General features: G+C 37.8%; 1 protein-coding gene across 4 annotated transcripts in view; it reads right to left on the bottom strand.

Annotated features, from left to right (window-relative positions):
• Window positions 1-26,405, bottom strand: part of NIPAL2 (NIPA like domain containing 2) — a 72,236-nt gene that overhangs the window by 32,885 nt on the left and 12,946 nt on the right. For all 4 annotated transcript variants that reach the window (XM_057307933.1, XM_057307932.1, XM_057307934.1 and 1 more), the window contains exons 2-4: window positions 18,594-18,662; window positions 16,190-16,361; window positions 437-496 (exon numbers count right to left, since the gene is read on the bottom strand). In XM_057307933.1, the coding sequence (XP_057163916.1) occupies window positions 437-496; window positions 16,190-16,361; window positions 18,594-18,662 (301 nt within the window). The remainder of the gene's footprint in view (window positions 1-436; window positions 497-16,189; window positions 16,362-18,593; window positions 18,663-26,405) is intronic.

The following is a 26,405-nucleotide window of genomic DNA, read 5'->3' on the forward strand; positions in this document are numbered from 1 at the left end:
TGTTACTTTTGGAAAGGGCTAAATACAAATTAGGTAGTTAATTGGTGCATCTAATTTTTGTGTGGTTTTCATTTTTATGCAGTACTTTCATGTAACAACCTAACAAATACATCTTTTGAAGTGGAGTACTCTATTAGGTAGCACAGATGTTTCTTGGATTTTATTATGCTCATGAAAATTTCATAACATTCATAATAATAGTGTAAAATAATAATTCACTGTGACCAAAGCATGAGCAGTGGGCACAGTGAAAATTGAAATATTTCACATGAAAGAGCAGAAGGCAGCTCCAAGAAAGAATACCATTCATCCCCAAATGAGATTTATCCATTTCAGTAATTTGTTCCCAGTTTTTAACACACATTTTTTTATGGATAGTATTATTTATTTCCTGATCAAGCAGTGCTACAATTACATGAATTAACCAATTACTTACCTAGTAAATCTGAAGCTCTTAAGTTTTCTTTCAGAAACATCACAGAAATAATGGCACTACCTAGAAAGAAAATGGTCATTAGTGGTGTTTCCAATATAAAAACATACATTACGCAGTGCCATTTGAAGGGAGTTAAGCACTTTGTATCTTATACCTGGACTAGCTATGTCCTGGTCAGAGACACCCAGTAGCTGTGGCTGTGAAAACAACTTCTTCCCCCTCATGGTTGAGGATACATAGAAACTAACCTGGTTTACAATGGACCGAGGACAGTGGCTGGCATAGTGCCCTGTGGACAGCAAGGGCATAATAAAAGCTCACTAAATAACTAAATGAAGAAATGGAAAGAAAGAAAAGAAAGAAAGAGAAGGAAAGATAAAGACAGAAAGAGGGAGAGAAAGAGAGAGAGAGAGAAGAAAGAGGGAGAGAGAGAGAGAGAGAAAACAAGCAGGCAGGCCGGCAGGCAGAAAGAACAAGTATGGATGGACAGAAAGAGTGGAAGGAAGTTTTAACTTTAAATATATCCCAAACTGAAACCCATTATTTGCCTTCATCTCCTCCTATAATTCCTATTCTGATGATATGTCTAAGGGGCCCCAGAATCGTAGGACTCCTGCCATCTCCACTGTCCACACTACACATCCAACAGGATCCCGGGTCCGGGGGTCTGAACTTCACCATCTGTCCAGCCCACCCCCCTTCCCTTCAGTCCACTGTCACTGCACTGCTCAGACCAGCTTCAACTCAGGCTTAGACCTCAGGCTCCTGACACGTTCCTCATCACATTTGTTCTTGATCTCTTTTATATTCTATGCCCACCCTTACTGAAATAATCAGAATTCTCAGAAATACCATTTAGTTTCATTCTAAAGGACTTTTATTTGTGCTATTCCCTTTGCAACTCTGCCTCCATTCTTGTGACCAACTCTGGACTCAAGATCACCTCTGGATTCCCCTAGACCCAGTTGACCAAACCACCCTTTTGTGTAATTACCCCCTCTAACATAGCTTTCTTGTTACACTGACGATTTATTTGCCCGTCTCCCTGCAAAGACCATCAGTTTCTTTGACTCTGAGATATGTCTTATTCTTCTAAGCTCTCCTGGGTGTACCTAGCACATAAATAAGAAAGTTTGTGGGATCTCTGCCCTGCATTTGCTGGCCTTCATAGTGTAAGATCCTCTTTCCCATGACAGATGGTACTGAACCCTCAACCTCTAAGTGAGCCATGACCTAGTACTATGGCCTCAGGTTATGTAGGATATGTTGAATCTCTCTGAGTTGTTCCTCTTACGAAGCCATTACTCTATGAGTAGCATGGGAAAATCCAAACTTGCAATAAGACAAAATACTACACAACATAATTTGTATTTACATTTTTAAGAGTGGGGGAGGGGCACAGGGAGGGGAAGAGAGAGAATCTTAAGCAGGCTCCACACCCAGCATGGAGCCCAATGTGGGGTTTATCTCACGACCCTGAGATCATGACCTGAGCCAAAATCAAGAGTTGGACACTTAACCGACTGAGTCATCCAGGTGCCCCTGTATTTTAAATTTTTAACAGAAATTATTAACTAGGTTTTTAAGTTTATTTTTTAAAGTAAAAATATAGGTAAGAAAAGTCATCATAAAAATAACTCATCATCTAGAGAAAACTGCAGTATGGTGTGTTTATTTTACCTTAGCTGAGATAAAACTGTAATGCAAATTTTTTTCAGTTTCCTTAGTTACCATATTATTAAACTTGCCATGTCATTTAAAATTCTATATAGAATTTTAAAATTTTAATGAGTCTGTATAATAATTCATTGAATCAGTTAAATTTGAATATAACTATATCTGGTATTCTGGCAATTGATTTAAAACAAAATAAATCCACACCAGAAACCCTCATTCAAGAGAAGCTGGGATTCTCTTATGTTTGCTCCATCTTCTTCTCAACCTGGCTCTCTCTTAGTCAAGCTGAGCTATGTCCTTGCAAACGTCTCCTGGGCAGGTTATTTATTGAATAGACATTTCACACAGAATAAACAGAGCACGGAAAATATCCACCAAGCATGAATTTAATTGGGTCGTGTAGCTTTAAAACACTAAAGCAATGTTTTCTGTATAGATACGTAGCCCATTAAGAATTGAGTTTGGGACAGGTGTAAAAATGTCTGAAAATTTTCCGTTTCATATTTGAACCAAAACAATTCAGGGAAACTAATTTCATGTGTTAGAGAATTAGGAATGTTACAAAAACCAAGACCCCATTCCCATCCCATCATTGACTTCCTGTGTAATTGCATAAGGAATGCTTCCAAGTGAAGATATATAGATCAGTAAGAAATAGGTGAAGTATCACTGCTAACACACACCAAATGCATTCCATTATAACAATCCTTGAGACGACTATTTCACAGCAAAGGAGTCCAGTAGGAAGGGAGACACTACTTACATGGAGTGGGCTGGTAGGAGATACAGAGACAATGTACTCCAGGTCCTAAACTTTATATTTGGGAGGCAGGTCCAGAGAAGTTGTTTGTTCATTCATTGATCCATTCATTTAACAAACATTTATATTACAGCAGAATTGGAACCAAAGCCCACACTTCCTTAACCCCAGTCCAGAACTCTTTCAGGTACACTACACACCATTGCCTTCCTTAAAGGGAGAGAGAGGCATTGTTCTCCTCTTCTTGTTGCTAAACCAGTTTCATAAATAATTTTACTTTTAGAAGAGATGGGGGAGGGACGCCTGGGTGGTTCAGTTGGTTAAGCATCTGCCTTCAGCTCAGGTCATGATTCCAGGGTCCGGATCGAGCCCCACATGGGGCTCCTTTCTCAGCGGGGAGCCTGCTTCTCCCTCTGCCTGCCGCTCCCCCTGCTTGTGCTCTCTGTCTCTGACAAATAAATAAAATCTTTTTTTAAAAAAAAGAAGGGATAGGGGAAATGTTATATAGGTGACAATTTCATTGCTAAAGAGAAAAGGACATGCTTGGTAACAATAAACTTGAAATATACTATATGTATCAAATTATATCAATTGCCATAAAATAGTTACCAACATTTCATGAACATAAATATGCTACTTTTACTCTCTGAACTTGTGTCTAAGGCACTTCCATACTCATTTTTTTGTTTGTTTTAAGAGAATGTGAGCTTTTCTACAAAATTGTTAGATAAGAGAATAAGATTTTTAGTTTTATTCATCTAGCAAAGGAAGTAATAAAAAAAGAACATTCTGTTAAGAAACACTCATAATTCATTTATCTTTCAAAATATGGTTAAAATGAGAGCTGTGCTGAGCAAAAAGACCGTGTCTGAGCAACAGCTCATAACATGACTTCTACGCAGAGCAGTAAATTTTTAAAATGAGAAAAAATAAATAAACTGAAGTGCCCCATATACATTTGCAGTCAGAGATTTGTCAAGCTCAACCCTGTCTAGTTGCCTCTGTAACAGCCACCACTGCCTAATAAACACCTAGGAAGAGGAAAGAACTACTATGCTTTTACTCCTGTAGCAAAATTTAATATTCAGAAATAGAGCATTTCAAGATCAATAGCTTAAAAACCAGGGGCGCCTGGGTGGCACAGTGGTTAAGTGTCTGCCTTCAGCTCAGGGCGTGATCCCGGCGTTATGGGATCGAGCCCCACATCAGGCTCCTCCACTAGGAGCCTGCTTCTTCCTCTCCCACTCCCCCTGCTTGTGTTCCCTCTCTCGCTGGCTGTCTCTATCTCTGTCGAATAAATAAATAAAATCTTAAAAAAAAATAGTTTAAAAAGCATTAAAACGGAACATAGTTGTAAATGAAACAGATCTGTGCTAGGTAAGATTAAACTGTGGTTACGACAGAGCATTGACTTCAGCACTCACAGTTCTGTGTAGGATTTTGACTGGGGACATATCTGGGCAGAGGTTCGAGAATCCTTTTCCATTCTGGCCTTCGTATGGACGCAGATTGAAACAGAGTACTCACAGACATGGGTCTATTGTGGACACTGGGGTTAAATGCATTATACACAGGGACCCCAGAGCCAGACACGGAAGGGGGAATGAGCATAATGCATTAAAAAAGAAAAGGTGAGAGGTAGCATAGGAAAGATCATATACTAAAATTAGAACAGTGGTTGTGTAGCTACTATCTATCCTTTTACATCATTATTACAATAAGCACTGCATTCCTTATGCTGTACCTTTTATTCTTGTGTCTTACTCATTTCATAACTAGAAGCCTGTGTCTCCCACTCTTCTTCACCCATTTTGCCCAGTCCCCACCCTCTCCCCTCTGGCAACCATCAGTTTGTTCTCTGTATTTATAGGCCTGATTTTGCTTTTTCTTCATTTATTCATTTTTTTTTTTTTTAGATTCTACTTGTGGGGATTCCCTTAAGTATCCCTAAAAATACTGAGCATCTTTTCATGTCTCCTGGCAATCTGTATGTCTTCTTTGGAAAAATGTCTATTCAAGTCCTCTGCCCGTTTTTTAATTGGATGGTTTGGGTTTTTTGGTGTTGAGTTGTAGAAGTTATATATTTTGGATAGTAACCTCTTATTGGATATATCATTTGCAAATACCTTCTCCCATTCAGTAGGTTGCCTTTTTTGTTGTTGTTGTTGGTTTCTTTCACTGTGCAAAAGCTTTTTTTTTTTTTAATGTAGTCTCAACAGTTTATTTTTGCTTTTGTTTCTCTTGCCTTAGGAGACATAACTAGAAAAATTTTTCTACAGCCGATGTCAGAGAAATGACTGTTTTCTTGCAGGATTTTTATGGCTTCAGGTTTCACACTTAGGTCTTTAATCCATTTTGAGTTTATTTTTGTGTGTGGTGTCAGAAAGTGGTCCAATTTTCTTCTCTTGCATGCAGCTGTTCAGTTTTCCCAGCACTATTTTTTGAAAAGACTCTCTTTTCCCCACTGTATATTCTTGCCTCCTTTGTTGTAGATTAGTTGACCATATAAGCATGGGTTTATTTCTGGACTCTCTACTCTGTTCCATTGATTTCTGTGTCATTTTTGTGCCAGTGCCATACTGTTTTGATGACTACGGCTTTGTAGTATATCTTGAAATTTGGGACTGTGATCTCTCCAGCTTTGTCCTTCTTTCTCAAGACTGTTTTATTATTCAGGTTCTTTTGTGACTCCATACAAATGTTAGGATAATTTGTTCTAGTTCTGTGGAAAATGTTGGTATTTCGATAGGGATTGTGTTACATCTCTTGATATTCACATATATTGCAAAATGATCACCCCATTAAGTCCAGTTAACATCAGTCCATATATAATTACAGAATATTTTTTTCTTATAATGAGAACTTTTAAAATTTACTCTTAGCAACTTTTAAATATGCAATACAGTATTATTAGCTATAGCTGCCATGCTGTACATTACATCTCATGACTTATTTATTTTATAACTGGAAGTTTGTACCTTTTGACCCCCTTTACCCATTTCACCCACCCCACCCTCTCCCTGCCTCTGGCAACCACCAATCTGTTCTCTGTATCTATAAGCTTGTTTTTTTGTTTGTTTTTTAGATTTCACATAGAAGGGAGGTAATGTGGTATTAGTCTTTGTCTGACTTATTTCACTTAGCAGTGAAATCTTATCTCAAATGGTAAGATCATTCTTTTTTATGGTTGAATAATATTCCATTGTGTATGTATACCTCATTTTTCTTTACTAATCCACTGAGAGATACTTGGGTTGTTTCCATACCCTGGCTATTGTAAATAATGCTGGGATGCATATATCTTTTAAAGTCACTGTTTTTGTTTCTTTGGATAAATACCAAGAAGTGGAATTGCTGGATATTATGGTAATTCTATTTTTAAGTTTTGAGGAATTTCTATATTGTTTTCCAAAGTGGCTACACCAATTTACCTTATCACCAACAGTGTACAAGGGTTCCTTTTTTCCACATCCTCGCCAACACTTGTTACTTATCTTTTCTTATAACAGCCATTCTAACAGGTGTAAGGTGATATCGCACTGTGGTTTTGACTTGCAATCCCCTATTGATTGGTGATTTGAGCATCTTTTTATATACATGTTGGCAATCTGTATGTCTTCTTTGAAAAAGTCTACTCAGATCCTGTGCCCATTTTAAAATTGGGTCATTTGTTGTTTTTGCTATTGAGTTATGTGAGTTCTTCATATATTTTGGATGCTAATGACTCATTAGATATATAATTTGCAAATATTTTCTCCCTTTTAGTAGCTTGCATTTTCATTTTGTTGATGGTTTCCTTTGCTGTGCAGAAGCTTTTTAGTTTGATGTAGTCCGACTTGTTCATTTTTGCTTTTGTGGCCTTTGCTTTTGGTGTCAAATCCAAAAAATCATTGCCAAGACTAGTGTCAAGTGTCAAACTACATTTTCTTCAAGGAGTTTCATGGTTTCAGGTCTTACATTCAAGTCTTTAATCCATTTTGAGTTAATTTGTGTTTGTGGTGTAAAACAGTGGGGCAGTTTCATTCTTTTGCCTGTGGCTGTACAGTTTTCCCAACACCTTTTGTTGAAGAGACTGACCTTTCTCCAATGTATATTCTTGGATCCTTTATAGTAAATTAATTATACATATCTGCCTGGGTGTATTTCTGGGCTCTCTATTTTGGCCCATTGATCTGTGTCTGTTTTTATGACAATATCATACAGTTTTGATTGCTATAGCTTTGTAATATAGTTCAAAACCAGGGAACATGACGCCTCCAGCTTTGTTCTTCTTTCTTAAGATTCCAGCTATTTGGAATCTTTTGTGGTTCCATACAAATTTTAGAATAGTCTTTTCTAGCTCTGTGAAAAATGGCCCTGGAATTTTAATAGGGATTACATTGAACCTATAGATTGCTTTGGGTAGTATGGACATTTTAACAATAAGAAATTCTTCCAATCTTTGAGCATAGACTATCTTTCCATTTATGTGTGTCTTCTTCCATTTCTTTCATCAGTGTTTTATAGTTTTCAGTGTACAGGTCTATTACCTCCTTGGTTAAATTTATTCCTAGGTATTTTATTCTTTTTCATACAATTGTAACCACTTCTTAAAAGGAAAATTTAACCCAAAATTTAAACAATCAGGTATATTTTACTCAACTGTGACTATGGATATAATATTCTTATTAGATTCAGTTGTAAAAAACATACCAAAAATACCTTTGGTCCAATGGGTTACAAATTCAAATGCCAATGGGGCCAATTAGGCAATCCTTTGCAGAGGGCAAAATAACGAAGGTGGTGGGCTGGGGCAATGAAGGGTGATGGGGTGTGGTGACGAGGGTGGTGGGCTGTGGGTGGTGGACTGGTAGGCTGAGGGCAGGTTGCTGTAGCTATGAGAAGCAGTGGGGCCATGGTGACCTAGAATATACAAGGTCAGTGAAAGGTGGCAGCCACAATTCAGCCTTAGCCAAATGCAAGTCCAGGACTACCAAATCTGATTTTTTAAGGCAAACCACTTTTTGTGTGTCATGGTCCAATTTTTAAACATGGGAAATTAATCTATATTCTTTAAAAGCATTGTTTAAGCCAAACAAAACACAGGAAAGGTCAGATCTGACCTATAGGATACCAGTTTTTGAAATCTCATCTAGCCCACAGTGAAAATTTCATCAATTTTCAATTAGTGTTATCCAATTTATTGTTTAACCTCTATGATCTGAAGAGAAACCAGGGTATCTTTTTATACTATAGGAAAGTGGAAGACAAAGTAGTAAAGGAAACCCTTTTGTAAAAAATAGCCCATGAAAAGAACATATTTATATATAAGAATGCTACAAACAGATCCTCACATGTAAATATCTGGCTTGTGGTTTCTGACCATTTATAATGGCAACTTTATTGCACTGCTAAAAAGCAAACCACTGAAGCGCTTTCCCCTCACTCACAATCAAGCTTCAAACATGCGGACACATTGAGCCTGCTCCCAGGCTCAATCAACTGTAATTGTATGGAGGTACCAACTCCCCCAAAATCATCATTCCCCCTTAGTTGTAGAATTGTAGAAGGAACATATGTCAATTACAACATACCCCATGGAGTTAGGATTTGAAAATCTAAGGATGTGACAGTTGGAAAATGCTTCTTTGTAGAGAAAAAAGTTGTCCTACCATACTGGCAGGAATACAAGTGTCAAGTAATTTATGTTAATAAAAAAATTGCTATTGTCATTTATTGAAGATACTGAAGAAACTGCTCATGGGTAATTTGTATAATTTCAAATAAGGAAGTTCACCTGGATTAAGAATAATCATTCTTTTCTACATTTTTCTTGACACACATTAGTGATTAAACTTGAAAAGACTCCAAAAAAGTAAAGACTCCATCACTGAGAAGATTAACTCTGTATTATAAATTTATATAATAGCACATTACTTCATCAGGAGCAATGTCTCTAGAAATACTTCATGTTGTTCTCAAAAAATCAGGATGAGTGGAAAAGACCTTTCGAATAGCGCTTTTTAGGTTTTAGGAATGCTCTCAGCTGAGTGCATGAGCAGTTCCTGCACATTTATTTAGGCTGGTTTGGGGACAAATCTGCTACAGCAGACAACCCAGCAAGCCACCAAAAAAAAGGGATCTTTTCTGCATATTTCCAACATTAAAATACATGCCTGTGTGAAGCGCCCACAGGCAGCCCATGTGGCCTGGAGCTCCAGTGATCTCATCCAGGCTGGCACTAAGCACGGGGCTCTGAAGGACCGGGAGAATTCGCAGCATCTAGGCTTGTGGAATGCTACAGGTCACTTGCTTATTGGTCTGTTTATGTTTCCTTTCATTTGTTTCTAATAAAAATCTTGGAGACCAAAGTTTCTGCTTGAGATGACTTCTTTAGAGTTCCAAAAGGCCTCACCAGGGCTTTCTGGCTACGCTATGACCATCGCCTAATGGATTACAGACACATTTCAGCTCACAGTTCCATCACAGCACAAGAGAAATACACGAAACAACATATATTCCACATCATGAATTTCCATTTGAGCCAAAGCCAGCATGTTAGGGAAAAGTTGGAGATGGAAAAAACTTATCGGTCATGTGTCTCATTCTCTCCTCATTTTCTCAGTGCAGTTGGCTCTCCAACCATCATCCGAACTAGCCCAGTCACACGGTGACTACTTCTCTTAGGAAATTATTCCAGGGCCAAGGAGATCTTGTTGCTATTGATTGTATCATTCCGTGTAAAATTCCAAGTGTTTGATCTCACGTAATTCATCTCAAGTTTAGGCTGTTCATTACCCACTTCTATTCATCTGGGCAATAATGAAGTAAAACAGCAAGTTTATATGTCTTATACATTACCTGATGTGGCGGATGCCCATTCAGTACTTGTTTCTTACCATTATTTCTCAAGTACTGCCTGAATTTAACTTGGAAAAGGGTGATGTATTCTATGAACTCTCTTAGAACTTTAAATCAATACACTCAGGGATATAGAACTGAAAAATGTCATTGGTGCTTTCATTATGTTCTGTTCCTCCCTGCCCCTGCAACAGTCTCCTTTGCCACTCCCAGAAAAATTAATTTTATACAGACTAAGTTCGACCATGAATCTCCTTAATTCCATTTGACTTCAATTCTTTTGATTGTTGATGGTTGTATGATTTTTAACCATCTCTCAACGCTTAGGCATAGCATAGATATGTCATGAGGATGAGCAGAAAAAGTAAAACGTTAAATGTAAGGCTGCACTTTGCAGATACACAAATAATTTAACTTGTTAGATTGTCCCCAAAGGACAAGCTTATAAACTTTTAAGTATGTACAGAAGTGAATATCCACGAGTTCCTTGCAATGAAATGCTTAACTATTGTGCTTTTAAGCAAGTGTTTTTGTCTTCTAACACGCTAGAACAGAACATCCTATCCTCATTTTATCAAAATTCAAATTCAAACCAGGTCTACAAAGCTGTATTGTATGATTTCCCTGTACTCTGCTTTCCTGGAGAAGGAAGATGGAAAGCAACCAGACATACACAGTCACGTCTCCTGGGTCTCAGTTAAAAGGTGAGGAAGGACCTTAAGCAGGGCATCGTGAGAATGATGGAAGTCATGGAGGGGAATGTAGGACCAGGACTGCCGTGTGGGGTTGAGCAGGTGGCACAGTGCACAAAGACACAATGTCTGCGGAAGCACCACCCACATCTCCTATCTTGCTGCTTTGTATATTTCTCAGGACAATTTTAGGACAGGTGGCACCAAAGTGTATTGTACTAATTATGATGATTTGCAGACAAACAGAAATAAAGTATCATGAGAAATGCTACCTTTTTCTATTCAGAAAAAGGCACCACATAGACAAGAAGAGGACCCACGTGGGGTGCTAAGGCAACAGAGAATAAGCCTCTTTAGTTTACTCTGGAAGCTAAGGAAGGCCTTCTGCGGAGGGAAGGAGTAGTAGTATTTTAAAATTTTATTACAAACTGCTCAGTATATCCAACTTATTTCTTTTTACTAGATTTCTGGTATAATAGTTTCTCCAAAAACACATTCTCAAATTGCAGTTAGGCCTGAAAGAAATCTGTCCTTCAGCCTCGCTGAAGTTAATTAGCAAGTACACAAAAGTGCCACAAAGCCAGAGCAAGAAGATACAAAGTTACACACACATCTTATGCCGCCATGTTTTCCTCTGACAAGTGTGTGTGTGTGTGTGTGTGTGTGTGTGTGTGCGCGTTAATTATTTTGTCTTGGTACGTTATTTGGAAATTGATATTTTCCAACATGTTTTGGTAGGGAGCACGTGGAGGAGTCAAAGGGTAATTGCTGCTCAACGGTTGAACACATGAGCTGTGAGGACCCTACTTTTCTGTTCCCTGAAAATTAACCATTACATGGATAAGAAAATAAAAAGCTTCTCTTAACCTGGCTCCTCCATTTTAGAGAATTTAATCATCAGCTACCTTTTGGGGCCTGGGGAATAGATGCCCTTATAAAGAACAGTGTGCTGTGTTTCTGAGTGATAATCATTATTATAAATCACAGTGACAATCACTAGTGTTGTCACTATGTCAAACACTAGTGTTGTCACTATGTCAAACACTGTAGACTGTATCCAACACTGTTCTTAGGTGTTTGTGTTTACCCTGTTTTTCCCTGAGGACAACTTGTGAGGAAAGAACTCTTTTTTATCTCCATTTTACAGATTAGGGATCTGAGGTATAAACCTGTTTAAACTACTGGTGTGGAGGTCACAGAGCTCTCCGGTTGGCAGAACTGAGATCTGGACCCTAGAGCTCCCTGTGAGGCCCCAGAGTGCATGCTCTTGACCATTCAGCTGCCCTGTCTTATTGGGACAAATATCCAGCCTAGGCTATAGACGAAATTGAAAAACATCCATTAAGGGGCACCTGTGTGGCTCGTTGGTTAAGCAAGCATCCGACTCTGGATTTCGGCTTAGGTCATGGTCTCGGGGTTGTGAGATCAAACCTTGCGTTGGGCTCCATGCTCAGTGCGTGCAGAGTCAGCTTGCCCCTCTCCCTCTGCTCCTCCCCCCACTCGCTTGCTCTCTCTCCCTCTCTAAAATAAATAAATAAATAAAATCTTAAAAAAAAAAAAAAGAGAAGAAAAACATCAGTTAAGCTTTCTCAATTAATGGAAACACAAACACAAGTCAACGTCCAGCATTAACCACACTGCCAGTATAAAGAGCATATTCGTCAGAATTTGGACCTATTGTGCAGTGAGAAAAATAGGGTAAAAGTGCAAGGTGACGCAGGGATACTACGGCTCTGACATTCTCAAAATGCTGGCCCCAGGCCTGGGCATTCAGATCTGCCTGGATTATTCCCCACTATCCAATCCTGAGACTCAGAGAGGCTAGATAGCTCCCCTGAGCCAGGCAGTGGCGATTGGATAATTATTAATGTGAGCACTGCCTTAAGAATTCCCTGAAGGGCTTTCTGCAGAACTGCTGTCCTTTGAGGATGCTTCATAGAAAAACACTTTGTGGTCGGCAGGTTCTCGAACCCTGGCCTACTGCCTCTGCCTCTGAAAGACTCACAGTGTGCGTGGGCCCGTCCTGGGTGCGCCCCGCAAAGCCCTGCACTCATGAAACCGGGCTAGCATCTAACATCCAATAGCGCGGAAGTCTGTTTGATCGTGGAGCTCTGTCTCTCAGAGCACCTCTGGACCCACCGGCAAAACTGGTGCTTGAGGGATGGCTGCTTCAAGGTGAGCGTGGCAGTGAGGCACGGCGGAGCACACACGGCAGGGGAAGGAAAGGATAGACAGGAAGATGGATGCAGGCAGGAATGTGGGAAAAGCCCAAACTGAAATAGCCATAATGCTTCAACACAGTGTTTCTCATATACTAGTCCTAAGAACAATGTGTTCGATTGAAGTTACAAAGAGAGAAGGAATTTTGATGAGGTAAGACGAGACAGCAGGTCTGATATATTAGGCCTGGCATATTGTGTGCAGGGAGATAAGACTACAGGATTACCTACACGGGATCTCTCCTTACTTCCGGAAGGGAGAAAGGAGCACGGTGTGAACCTGAAGCAGAGCAAGAGCAGGAAGATGGAAGACGGTACCTACCCTACTTTGGAACTCCAGCTTTTTTTAAAGCTGTTCTGGATTTTAATTTTCTTCCTTCCTCTTCTTCTTCTTCTTTTTCTTTTTCAATTTTAAAAACAACAAAATATAGAAGAAAGACCAGAAAAAAATATGCAAACTCCCATTCCATGCAATATACAATATCTTTGTTTTTTTTTTCACTCAGAAGGAAGTCTGATTCCTTTCATGAATCTCCCAAGAAATAATAAGAGGAAAAAGTTCCAGCACAGAAAAATGTGGACACTCTTCTGCCTCATCTGTAGACAGAGCCATATGATATGGCTATTTCAAAAATACTTCTTTTTTTTTGCTTCAGGTCCTTTAGAGTTTCTAGAATCTTTATAAGGAATCTCAGGGTGGTAAGGGTTTGTTCTGGGGAACATTCTCAAATCACCAATGGTCCATAACTCACTCAAAACACTTCACAATAACCTAAGTTCAGCTCAGGAATGCTGTGGGAATATTACTCATGAGCATATATTACTGTTTGCAAAGATTGTAAAGTAGGAAATGGTTTGTATTTGAGGCTGTATTTTTTACTTCTTTGAATCATTTTATGGGCAGAGAGGGAGGTTGCTAAAAAGTTCTAACATTGAAATATTAATTGGGGCTAAGAGCACACAAAGAAAAATGATCTATAGCTTTAAGAAAGCCCCATCCGTCAAACCAGTGGGCTCAGAGTTTGAAGATAGGTAGACTGGCCCATGGGGACTTGGGGAGGACAGGACACTGTCTAAGGTGAGTGGGAAAACTTAAGCTTCCTATTATTAATAGGAGCTTTGAGCAAGTGAGGCCAAGATGAGCAACTTCACAGGCAGCTTCTCTGAAGGTCTGCAAGGGGGATCAAGGGACACGTAATCTCTGGCAACTTCCAAATTCTCACTTTAGGTCCCACAGGGCCTGGCTGTATTTCATTTCTGTGACATCTCTGATCATTGTAATGAATCCAGCCATACTCCCCTTTCTTCAAGCGAGTTGGAGTAGCTCTCTTTTTCTTGTTCCCAGAAAAAAGGATTCCCAGTACCTGGGAGACTCGAGATAAATGAAGAATTTCATTACGATGTGGTACACTCAACCCTCCCCCAGGTGTCTGTTTATATTCCTGGATGCTTTTTTTTTTTTTTAAATCTATTTCATGGAAGCTAAGCATAAAACAAAACAAGAAATAAAAATGAAAACTAGCTCTAAATATAAAGTCATTACGAAGAATAATACAGCATTTTCAGAACACCTGGGGCCTGAGAGGTCCCAAAGTGACAATATAACTAGATCTTTTATCTATTATTCCTCAGATTTTGAGAAGAAAGAAGAAATCCACAATGTCCATGTACATGGTACGTGTAGAAAAGAGAAGATATACTAAAACTGCTCATTTTATTAGAATGTTAAAACTGGTAAATGATTACGTAAATTGTGTGCCTATTCAGAGTAGTAACAGGATGGCGATTTTAACCGAGCAATTTCTAGAAAGCTGAAAAAGTGTTCTTTGCTAAATATTCTACTACAGTATACTATGAAAGTATTTTAAGTAAAATATTTTGAGTGATTTTTTTTGTTTGTTTAAATATTTTGAGTGATTAAAAAGAGGAAACTACTTGTTTGAATATTTTGAGTGATTAGAAAGGGGGAACTACTTTCAAAATACAATACAATTCTTTTTGAATATACATTTCAGTTTAAACTATGCTTTCTTTAAGAATATGATATTTTTAGGAGAAATATTAAAATTGGGACATGTGAGTGCTTCTTACGCTTGATCTAGTTGTTACCAGACAATAACCATCAACTTGTTCCTACTTCACTGGAAATTTCAAATTCACAGGCATTCAAAAACATGCGGTTTCCATAGCAGCAAATAAGAAGGAAAACTAAAAAGATTCTATTGATCCTAAGGCTTAGAAAATTTATTCATCCTTTTAGCAGTGATTCTTGCTCTTTTTTTTTAAGTCTTTAGCAACATCTCATATTCTCTTTCCTAGATATATTTAGTAAATCGTTTAAATTTTGAAAGTAGGTTAATTGTGACATTACTGTAAAATTACACATTCTTATAGTAATGTAGAATAACCAATACTTAATTCTTTTTAAAAAAGATTAATTTTATTTTATTTTAATTTTAATTTTTTATTATGTTAGTCACCCTACAGTACATCCCTAGTTTTTGATGTAAAGTTCCATGATTCATTACTTGCGCATAACACCCAGTGCACCACGCAATACGTGCCCTCCTTAATACCCATCACCAGCCTATCCCATTCCCGCCCCCCCCCAAGCCCTCAGTTTGTTTCCCAGAGTCCATAGTCTCTCATGGTTCTTTAGAGAGAGAGCAAGAGACAGGGCACGCATGAGCGTGAGCATGCGAGCAGGCGGAGGGGCAGAAAGAGGGGGGAAGGACAGAGAGAGAATCTTAAGCAGGCTCTACACCCAGCACAGAGCCCGCAGGGCTGGATCCCACAGGGCTGGATCCCACAACCCTCAGATCATGACCTGAGCCTAGATCAAGAGTCAGATGCTTAACTGATTGAGCCACCTAGGTGCTCCAATATTTAATTCTTTTTTTTTAAAAAAGATTTATTTATTTATTTATTTATTTATTTATTTATTTGAGAGAGACCGAGAACGAGCACAAGCAAGGATGACGGGCAAAGGGAGAGGGGAAGCAGACCCCAGCCCCGCCCCCCTGCTGAGCAGGGAGCCTGATGTGGGCTCCATTTCAGGACCCTGGGATCATGACCTGAGGAGAAGGCAGAGGCTTAACCAACTGAGCCACCCAGGTGCCCCCCCCGCCACATTTAATTCTTAATGTAAAAGAGATACTGAACTATGGAGTCAAGATTAGGCATCAAACACTCTAAGTACACATAATGTCAGTCTAACATATGAATAAAATGCAATGTATTACGAATGTTTTTAGATAATTCACTAATAATTTAAAAAGCATGCTATTACATTTGCTGTTACTGTTAATTTATTAAGATGCAGACGCTGGAAATCAAGCTTTTAAACATAATACTACAGTTACAAAGTGCCAGTTTCTTCATGGGTAACATGGCAGCATGATGGTGGATCAGTGAAATCAGTGTAATTGTGCCAAGTTAAAGTGCTAAGAAAACAGGAAGTAGACTTTCTTCTTTTATTCATGTGTTGTTCAAGTTATATGTTGTTTCGCCAACTATTCTGATCTCTAAAAAATTCTATTTGTCAAAACACAGAGAAACTGCTCACCTGTAACAGACATACAGCCTAACGGAGCGATGAGAGTAATGGGAGCAAACCCGTAGGCTGCAAAGTTGCCCGTCTCCCCCACGGCCATGAGCGCGGCTCCAGCCCACCACAACACGCTCTTGAAGTAGGGCCTTGGGTGTTCCCGGTGCGCCATCTGGACATGAGAATATTTCTAGGAGTAAATCAGAATGCAAATAAGAAAATATTTCTACCCAGTTAAAACTTGCCTTGAACATTTTTGGTCCTATGCATTCGCATCATGGTTTTTAAGTTTATTTGCCAATTATTACAGAGCAATTTTTATGGTTTTCTGCTTGTTCCAAACCTATTAACTGCAGAAGTGATGGCAATCGACAGAGAATTTTGCATGGAAAGGGCCTTCCTTACATAAGAATGTTGCTTAATTCTCACAAATGTAAAATTAGTATCAGTAATTGCTCTCCAAAGATGAGCAGTGTGAAGAATCGAAGATATTTGCAAATGACACTGCAGATAAAAGATTAGTATCCAAGATCTACAAAGAACTTCTCAAACTCAATACACGGGAAACAAATAATCAAATAAAAAAAATGGGCAGAAGATATGAACAACACTTTTCCAATGAAGACATACAAATGGCTAACAGACACATGAAATAATGTTCAAAATCATTAGCCATCAGGGAAATTCAAATCAAAACCACATTGAGATACCACCTTACGCCAGTTAGAATGGCAAAAATTGACAAGGCAGGAAACAACAAATGTGGGGGGGGGTTGTGGAGAAAGGGGATCCCTCCTACATTGTTGGTGGGAATGCAAGTTGGTACAGCCACTCTGGAAAACAGTGTGGAGATCCCTTAAAAAGTTAAAAATTGAGCTACCTTATGATTCAGCCATTGCGCTACCCCAAAGATACAGATGTAGTGAAGAGAAGGGCCATATGCACCCCAATGTTCATAGCAGCATTGTCCACTATAGCTAAATTGTGGAGGGAGCTGAGATGCCCTTCAACAGATGACTGGATTAAGAAGATGTGGTCCATTTATACAATGGAATATTACTCGGCCATCAAAAGGAACGATTTCACATTTGCAGCAACATGGATGGGACTGGAGGAGATAATGCTAAGTGAAATAAGTCAAGCAGAGAAAGACAATTATCACATGGTTTCACTCATTTATGGAACATAAGAAATAGCAGGAAGATTAGTAGGAGAAGGAAGGGAAGAATGAAGGGGGGATAAAGAGAAAGGGGAATGAACCATGAGAGACTATGGACTCTGGGAAACAAACTGAGGGCTTCAGAGGGGAGGAGTGGGGGATTGGGACAGGCCGGTGATGGGTATTAAGGAGGGAACGTACTGCATGGTGCACTGGGTGTTATACGTAAGTAACGAATCATGGAACTTTACATCAAAAACTGGGGATGTACTGTATGGCGACTAATATAACATAATAAAAAATTATTTAAAAAAAAGAATTTAGTGTCTTTTTAGTCCACCGCAACACAACGCTTCCTTTAGATTGTCGAAAAAGCCCAGATGCCAAAATAAACATTACTCGAGAAAGCCCCTCTGAAAAGGGATTTAAATGTATGAGTCAAAGCAGCTACCACAATAAACATAGTAGGGCAGAGGTTTTGCTAGTGGGGGTCGGGGTGATAGATGCTTGTGTATACACGGTCAGAGTATTTCTTTGTACTGGAAATATCTACATTCCTGGAAAATTGGCCGTGAAATAAAGCCCTATTTCCTTATTGATTTGATGATGCCTGAGCCTACTTTCTATTAAGAAGTACGTACCATTCTAAATTACATTTAAAAACTTTAAAAAAAATAATAAAAGTACTAGAAGAAAACACAGAACATTAGGGGCGCCTGGGTGGCACAGCGGTTAAGCGTCTGCCTTCGGCTTAGGGCGTGATCCCGGCATTACGGGATCGAGCCCCACAACAGGCTCCTCTGCTATGAGCCTGCTTCTTCCTCTCCCACTCCCCCTGCTTGTGTTCCCTCTCTCTCTGGCTGTCTCTATCTCTGTCAAATAAATAAATAAAATCTTTTTAAAAAAATAAAAAAAAATAAGAAAACACAGAACATTAAAAATAAATCTTGGATCATGCCAAGATTATGAACATCTTTGGTACAAATTTGTGGTACAAATTCACAAGCCACCAAAGCACCTTGCCTCGGACATGTAATATTATCAAGAGGCCCAGAAAAACATTGAATTTCCTTTAAAATCAGAAGAACAAAGTGAATGCAGTCCAGACTAGACTGTGTGTGTCTTTACATCAGTGAGGTCGTAAAATGTAACCATTTGTATATCATTGTGGAGGAAGGATCCCAAGAAGGAACGGAGGCCTCTTAAAGTCATAATGTGTTCCTGGATCAAACTATAGAGTTAGAAAAATAAGCTACTTCTTACCTGAATATTTAGGGAAATACTCATTACCAAATTTCCTAAAATGGCTAGCAAGACTCCCAAAAGGTGAATCTGTAAAAGAAAATGTTTTCTTTTTAAAATAGCACTTGTAAGATACTTCTAAATTAAAAAAAAAAAACAACACCAAACCCACAAAACAAAACCAACAAAATTTAAGTTGATACATTCATTCATGTGCTTGTTCATTCAGCAAATACTTACTTAGCACCCATTTGCCATGGTCGTTTGGATTGTGAATAGTGGTTTTACCAGGATCTGTTTTTTTCACTTTAGTCAAATATTATTTTTTTTAGAACTAGCGCAATCCTTTACTGAATTCTCTAGCTTTTGCCTCATTGGCTCAAATAAAGAATATATAGTTACCAGGTTCTGACTTTTGCTCCCTAAGGTGCTCCTTATTTGTCCTTTCTGTTGACTTCTCTTAGCAACGTCTCTGATCGTGGTGTTCATTGCCTCAAGTATGGACATAATTGTTGCCCATCTGGTCTCCCTCGCTCCTTTCTCTTACTATATTCTGGAGGGCTGTGGTATGAAGGCGAGATCGCTGGCCTTGGAATGAAAGCATGTGTCTGAGATTCAGATCTGCTATTTTCTAACCGTTGACTTTGAGCAAGTTATTTCAGCTCCATGGCCTCAGGAAACAAGAAGATGTTGAATAAGATGTTTCCAAAATCCTTTTACTTCTAAAGTTCTATGATCTCCATGGGAGACAGACTACATTTTCCCACCACTCCTCTCATCAAGAACCCACAGTGTTTCTCTACAGATAGCCACGTCGAATATAAAACTATCATAGCAGCTCCCCATAATCAGTCCTCATCCTGAGCTGACAATTGGCCACAACATATTTAATGGAACCTCTACCTCAGGTACCTGGCACACGACATTCTCCAGTCCATCACACTTTGGCTCCTGTCTCCCCTCTCGCCTAGAAAGAACAGCACCCTTCCTCAGCCCATTCCAGTCTACTTCACCCTCCTGGCCTGCTGAGGACCTCTGCCCCTTCTTGAGACCCGTTCAGACCACCTCAGCCCATCCTTACTTTCTCAGACTCTAAATGGCAAATGCTTTTGTTTCTTCTTTTTATTTCTTCTTTTATACTGTCACGTGCATCATTATGTTCTATGGATGGATGGCAAGGGATGTCCGAGGGAAGAAGACCATGTCTTAGGCCTCTGTTGGACCATCTACATCATCTACTTTACAAAATTAGGGGCTCTTGAAAAATACTTGCTGGAAAAAATGTATAATGGTTTAAAATAAGAATTAAAAAGAGATTTAAAAATAAGTCCTTACACGTTGCCAAGATGTTAACTATAGAGAGTGCTATGTACTATTTGATGACTTCAAAAGATGCATTTGCTGCTCCTATCTAGGTACAAAGGTGTCATATCTTGTGGCAGTATAAATTAGCAACAGTATCAGGGATACCCCCCCTTTTTTTACAGTACATAACTTCTAGCTAGCTTCAAATTCCAAGGAGTTATTTGAATTTCAAATGAATATTATAACCACAAGAAACCCTTTCAGAATGCAAAATGTCTTTGAAGTTTTAGAACTTTATTATATGTGCTGAAGTGAAATTCAGTGTTTTTAAAAAATGAAGCAGAAAAGTTGAAAACCCATTTAATAGTTGATATATAATATCCTTAGCCTTTAATCAGTTAAGAATTTTCTTTTCCTAATAAAGGCACTTGGCAATAATTGTGATCACTATTCCTCATGGGGAAAAACTGTATCATAATAAATTGTGCTATTTCCATGCTTTCAATTTATAATCGAATGCATTTGGCAATAATCAGGAAAATAAAGATTCAGAAGAAGTTTGGGATTGAATGGATGATGATGAAATCTTCCATAATTATAACAGTAAATTGTAGAATAGAAACAACTTACTTCAGTTCTTTAAATCATTCAATGAGTAGTTTAAACACCACCAGGCTGAGTGTTTAGAAATTGGCAATGATTGCTCAGCTATGACACCAAAAGCACAGGCAACAAAAGAAAGAATAGATAAGCTGGACTTCATCAAGATTAAAATCTTCTGTTCAAAAAGGGACACTATTAATGGAGTGAAAAGGCAATCTACATAATAGGAACAAATATTTGCAAATCATATATCTCGTAAAGATTGATATCCAGCATACATAAAGAACTCCTACAATTCAACAACAAATTAACAACCCAATTAAAAATAGGCAAAGGACTTGTATAGACATTTCTCCAAAGAAGATTTACAAATGGCCAATAGGTGCGTGAAAAGACGTTCAACAGCACTACTCATTAGGAAAATGCAAATTGAAATCACAATGAGCCACCACTTCACACCCACTTGAATGGCTACAATTTTAAAAAAACCACCAACAACAGAAAGTAGTAAGTGTTGGAAATGATGTAGAGAAATTGGAACCCAGGGGTGCTGTGAAGAGGATGTTAAATGGTATAGATGTTGATCATACACCATATGTAAGAATTTAATCAAAGACCCAAGCTAAGAGCTAAAACTATGAAATTGTCAGAAAAAAACATAGGAATAAATCTTCATAATCTTGGATTTGGCCATGAATTCTTATAGATAGGACATCAAACGCATAAGCAACAAAAGAAAAAATAACTGGACCTTATCAATATTAAAAACTTTTGTGTTTCAAAGGACACTATTGAGAAAGTGAAAAGATAACCCATAAAATGGGAGAAAATGTTTGGAAATCATACATCTGATAAGGGACTTGTATCTAGAGTATGTAAAGAACTGTTACAACTCCATAACAAAAACACAACCCAATTAAAATTGGGCAAAGGATCAGAATAGACATTTCTCCAAAGAAGACAAATGGCTAATAAACCCATGAAAAGATGTTCAATGTCATTAGTCATTAGGTAATACAAACAGAAAGCACAGTGATATACTACTTCACAGCAAATAAGACGGCTATAATCAAAAATCATAAGAAGTGTTAGCCAGGATGTAGATAAATCAGCAGCCTCACACACTGCTGATGGAACTATCAAATGGTGCGACCACTTTGGAAAACGGTCTGGCAGTTCCTCAAAAATGTAAGCATGGAATTTCCATTTGACTCAGCAATTCCACTCCTAAGTATATATCCAAAAGAAATGAAAACATGTCTACACAAACATTTGTACACAAATGTCCATAGCAGTGTTACTCATAATACAGCCAAAAGTGAAAGTGATTCAAATGTCCATCAACTAATGAATAAATAAAATGTAGTATATTCATACAAAAATGGAGTATCATTTATCCATAAAAAGGAATGAAGCACAGATATATGCTATGACCTGGATGACCTTGGAAAATTTATGCTATGTAAAAGAATCTAGTTACAGAAGACGACGTGTTACATGATTCCTTTTATATGAAAGGTCCTGAGTAGACAAATCTAGAAATAGAGAAAGCAAATTAGTGGTTGCTTAGGCCAGGTAAGAATGCTGGGCTCGGGGATGACAGCCAAAGGGTGGAAGGTTTATTTTGGGGTAATGAAAATGTTCTAAAGTTGATTGTGGTGATGGTCATACAACTCTGTGAATATACTAAAAACCAGTGAATTGTCCCGTTTAAAATGAGTGAGCTATATGAGACGTGAATTACATTTCAATGAGATTGTTACAAACAATAATTTTTAATACACAAAGTATTTACACCTTCTTTTTTGGCCCAAAGAAATAAAACGCTACCGGTGTAGCTCTCTTTCTTACAGTCTCTTCTCTCTTCCAGAGACAAGAAACATTTTTCTGAAGCTGATATAGATCAATTTCTTTCCTTCCTAGATTTGCTTTTATTATCTGTTTACTGAATTTTTTTCATCTTTCTTCATTTAGACGCTTAACTCATTAGTTTTTCCTCTTTCTTCCTATCTAATAATATACACAAGCGCAGCTATACACATTCCTGTAAGTGCACCCTCTGTTTTAGCTCCATGCTTCCTTTGGGCATGCTGTTTAAATTGGCATTTAGCTCTAAATATTTCATAATTATATTATTTTTATCGGAGACTTATTCAAAGGTCTTTTTAAAAATATTTCTAAATGAATGGGGGTGTTGGTTATTGATTTGTTACCAGTTTCTAATTTTATTGAGTTGTGGGCAGAAAATATCCTGTGTGTAAATTAATACTTGCTTTTTGACCTACTATATGGTATAAACCGAAATTTGTTTTGTGACCTAATAATGTATGGTCAAGTTTTATAAGTATTCCATGTATGCTTGAAAAGAGAGTATTTAATTGTTGGGTTAATACATTCTCTATATATTTTGCTCTCTATCTATCCTTCCATCTATCTATCTATCCATCCATCCATCCATCCATCCATCTCCATTAATTCGTTGCTCAAATCTTTGCTACTCTTAATACCGATGTAGGTATATTAAAAATCTAACTATGAACATGGATTTATCCATTTTCCTTTTAAATATGTTGAATTTTGCTTTAAAAGATGTCAAGTGCTATAGTGTTAGGTAGATAAAAGTTCAGGATTGCTTAATCTTCTCAGTTAATTGTTCCTTTAATAATTATATATTGACTCTTTTAATCTCGATAATGTTTTCACTTTAAAGTTTATTTTATCTGATACTACTATATCGCTGCTTTCTTTGGATATTTGCCGCTTTCCACATCATTTACTTTCAATATTTCTGTGTCATTATATTTAGTCAGGTCTTTTATACATTGAAAATAATTGAACTAAAAAACCAAAACAAAACCTGAGACTTTCTGTTAAATGGGAAGTTTGGTCCATTTTATTTATTGTGATTATAAATATATTTTCATTTGTTTCTACCATCTTTTTTTTTTTTTTTGGTATTTGTAGTTATTTTGTTTTTTCTTTGGTTTTCATTTTCTCCTTTCCTCAATCTTGTTGGATTGGTTGAGCATTCTTTACTTTTTTCCTTCCCCCACTCTTTTGGCTAAGAAGTTACATATCTTATTTTCTTTTAGTCATTATTGTTAAGTTTTTAAAACTTTCTAATTGAAATTATTTACTCACAGAAGGCTGCAAAGAAATGTAAAGGTAGGGGCGCCTGGGTGGCTCAGTCGTTAAGCGTCTGCCTTTGGCTCAGGGTGTGATCCCAGAGTCCCGGGATCGAGCCCCACATCAGGCTCCTCCACTGGGAGCCTACTTCTTCCTCTGCCATTCCCCCTGCCTGTGTTCCCTCTCTCGCTGGCTGTCTCATTGTCAAATAAATAAATAAAATCTTTAAAAAAAAAAAAGAAAGAAACGTAAAGGTAGGTCCTGTGTGTTCTTCCCCCAGCCTCCCCTCATAGTTAACATCTTACACAATTATAATGAAACATCAAAGTCAAGAAATCGGCATTGGTAAAGACCTTGTTCAGCTTATACCAGCGTGTGTGTATGTGTATATGTGTGTGTGGGAACAAGATACTCATCTGTACCATCACCATAAGATTTCCTTGTGTTACCTCCTTATTGAGACACCCATCTCCCCTTCCCCATCTCTAACCTATAGCAACTACTAATCTGTTCTCCATCTCTAGAGTTATATTAATTTACATATGCTACTTAAATGGAACCATGCAGTTTATATACTTTTGAAACTGGCATTGGCCTTGAAGTTCATCCAAGTTGTTGGATCCATAGTCTGTTCCTTTTAAATGCTGAGTAGTATTCCATGGTGTGGACGTACCACAATTTATTTAACAGCTCACCCACTGAATGACATTTGAGTAGTTTCCAGATTTTGGCTGTATGAATAAAGCTGCTATGAACACTGTGTACAAATTCTGCATGAAAATAAGTTCATTTCTCTGGGATGAATGCCAAAAGTGTAACTGCTGATTATGTGGTAAGTCTATTTTAAGTTTTTGAAAAGAACTGCCAAACTATTTTCCTGAGTAATTGTCCCATTTTACATTCCCAACAGCAATATATGAGTGATACAGTTTCTCTATTAAATTTATCATGCGTTCTTGATATAAATTCTAATGTTAATCAATATTACCAATCTCCTGAACATTATAAAAACTTTGTTTTAACTATAATCTCTCCTGTCCTATCTTACATGTTCTTGATGGTATATTAGTCCCCCCTTGCTTTTATGTCCTCAAATTAGTCATTGTTATGATTGTTTCATACAATCAATAACTTGCCTTATTTAACCATGTCTATTTCTTTGCTCATCACTGCTCTTTTAAAAAAATAGCTTTATTGAGATATGATTCACAGACCATTATGTTTGCCCTTTTAAAGTGTACAACTTAATAGTTTTTAGAATACTCAGAGTTGTGCAACTATCACCACTATCTGATTTCAGAATATTTTCATCACCCCCAAAGCAAACTCTACACGCATTAGTAGTCACTTACCATTCCCTCCTCCTCTCAGTCCCTTGCAACCACCAAACTACTTTCTGTCTGTATAGATCTGCCTATTGTGAACATTTTATATAAATTGACTCATAACAGTATGTGACCTTTTGCGTCTGGTTTCCTTCACTTAGCATGTTGTTTTCAAGGCTTACTACGGTGTAGCATGTATCAGTATGTATCAAGTATGTAAAATGTATCACTCCTTTGTATGGCTTTTTGACCCACCACATTGTAAGGATATAAGGATATACCACATTTTATTTATGGATTCATCAGTTGATGGACATTTGGGTTGTTTCTACTTTTTGGATATTACATTCTGGCATCTTAATTTTTTTTCTGGGTTCAGTGTCCTTCCTGAAGAAACCTTTAGAACCTCTTTCAGGGAAATCTTTTGAGTTCCAGTTCTCTGTTATTCTGCAAATATCTTGAGTGTAGAAATGCAGGCTGACAGTAACTTCATTCAGTGCTCTGACCACATTATTCCATTGTCTCCTGGCGCTGCTTGTCATTGAGAAGTAGGTTGTCAACCTAATTGCTGCTCCTTTGCAGATAGTCTGTCATTTTTCTCAGGATGCCCTGAAGATTTTCTTTGTCATTGGTATTTAGCAGTTTCACTATAATTTTTCGGTATATGAATTACTTTTTGCTTAGGACTCATTCTTCCTCAATTTGAGGGTTCATGTCTTTCACCAATTTGGTTAAGTCCTCAACTATTATTTCTTTGAATGTCATCTCCCTTTTGTTCTCTCTATTCTCTCCACAAAAAACTCCTGTTACCAGTATGTTAGACTCTTCAATACTAACCTCCTTGTTTCCTATCAATATCATATTTCTAACTCTTTATCTCTTTATACTGAATTCTGGACAATTTCCTCTGACTTTCCTTTGACAGAAGATCTGTTCTTCTAGGTTAGCTTTTCTGACTTCTCTCCTCTGAATTGAGTCTTCATACACTTCTATGCCTACAGACATCATACTTTACTGCAATGATTTTGTTCAAGTTCATTTTCCCTCTAGGCTATAAACTCCTTGAGGGCAGAGCTGTGACTTACTCATCAACTCATTTTTGTAACCCTAACGACTGGTATAGGACCTGGCAGAAAGAAGTTGTTTATTAAATGCTATTTGAACTGATTATAAACTGTCTAGAAATAGTACATTTTGGCCTTTGGTCCTAGGAAGATCTCAAAGGGAGTATTTTGTAATCCACTAGAGTTTGAATATACTAAGCCCTCAGTTTTTGTGAGAACACAGGCTTGTCCCAGAATTCAAATTTCAACAACTAAGGGTTTCCACTAGTGTGCAATAAAAAGCTGCTTGTTGACATTTAAAATCTAGTTAATTCACATTGAACAAAGAACAAATAATATATAGGTATTAAAGCAGGTGTCAGAAACAGTTTCCTGATAAACTTGGTATATCTAATTTTTCACTTTTCTGA

Source organism: Ursus arctos, unplaced genomic scaffold (genome assembly GCF_023065955.2).
Source record: "Ursus arctos isolate Adak ecotype North America unplaced genomic scaffold, UrsArc2.0 scaffold_6, whole genome shotgun sequence".
Classification (NCBI taxonomy): Eukaryota; Metazoa; Chordata; class Mammalia; order Carnivora; family Ursidae; genus Ursus; species Ursus arctos.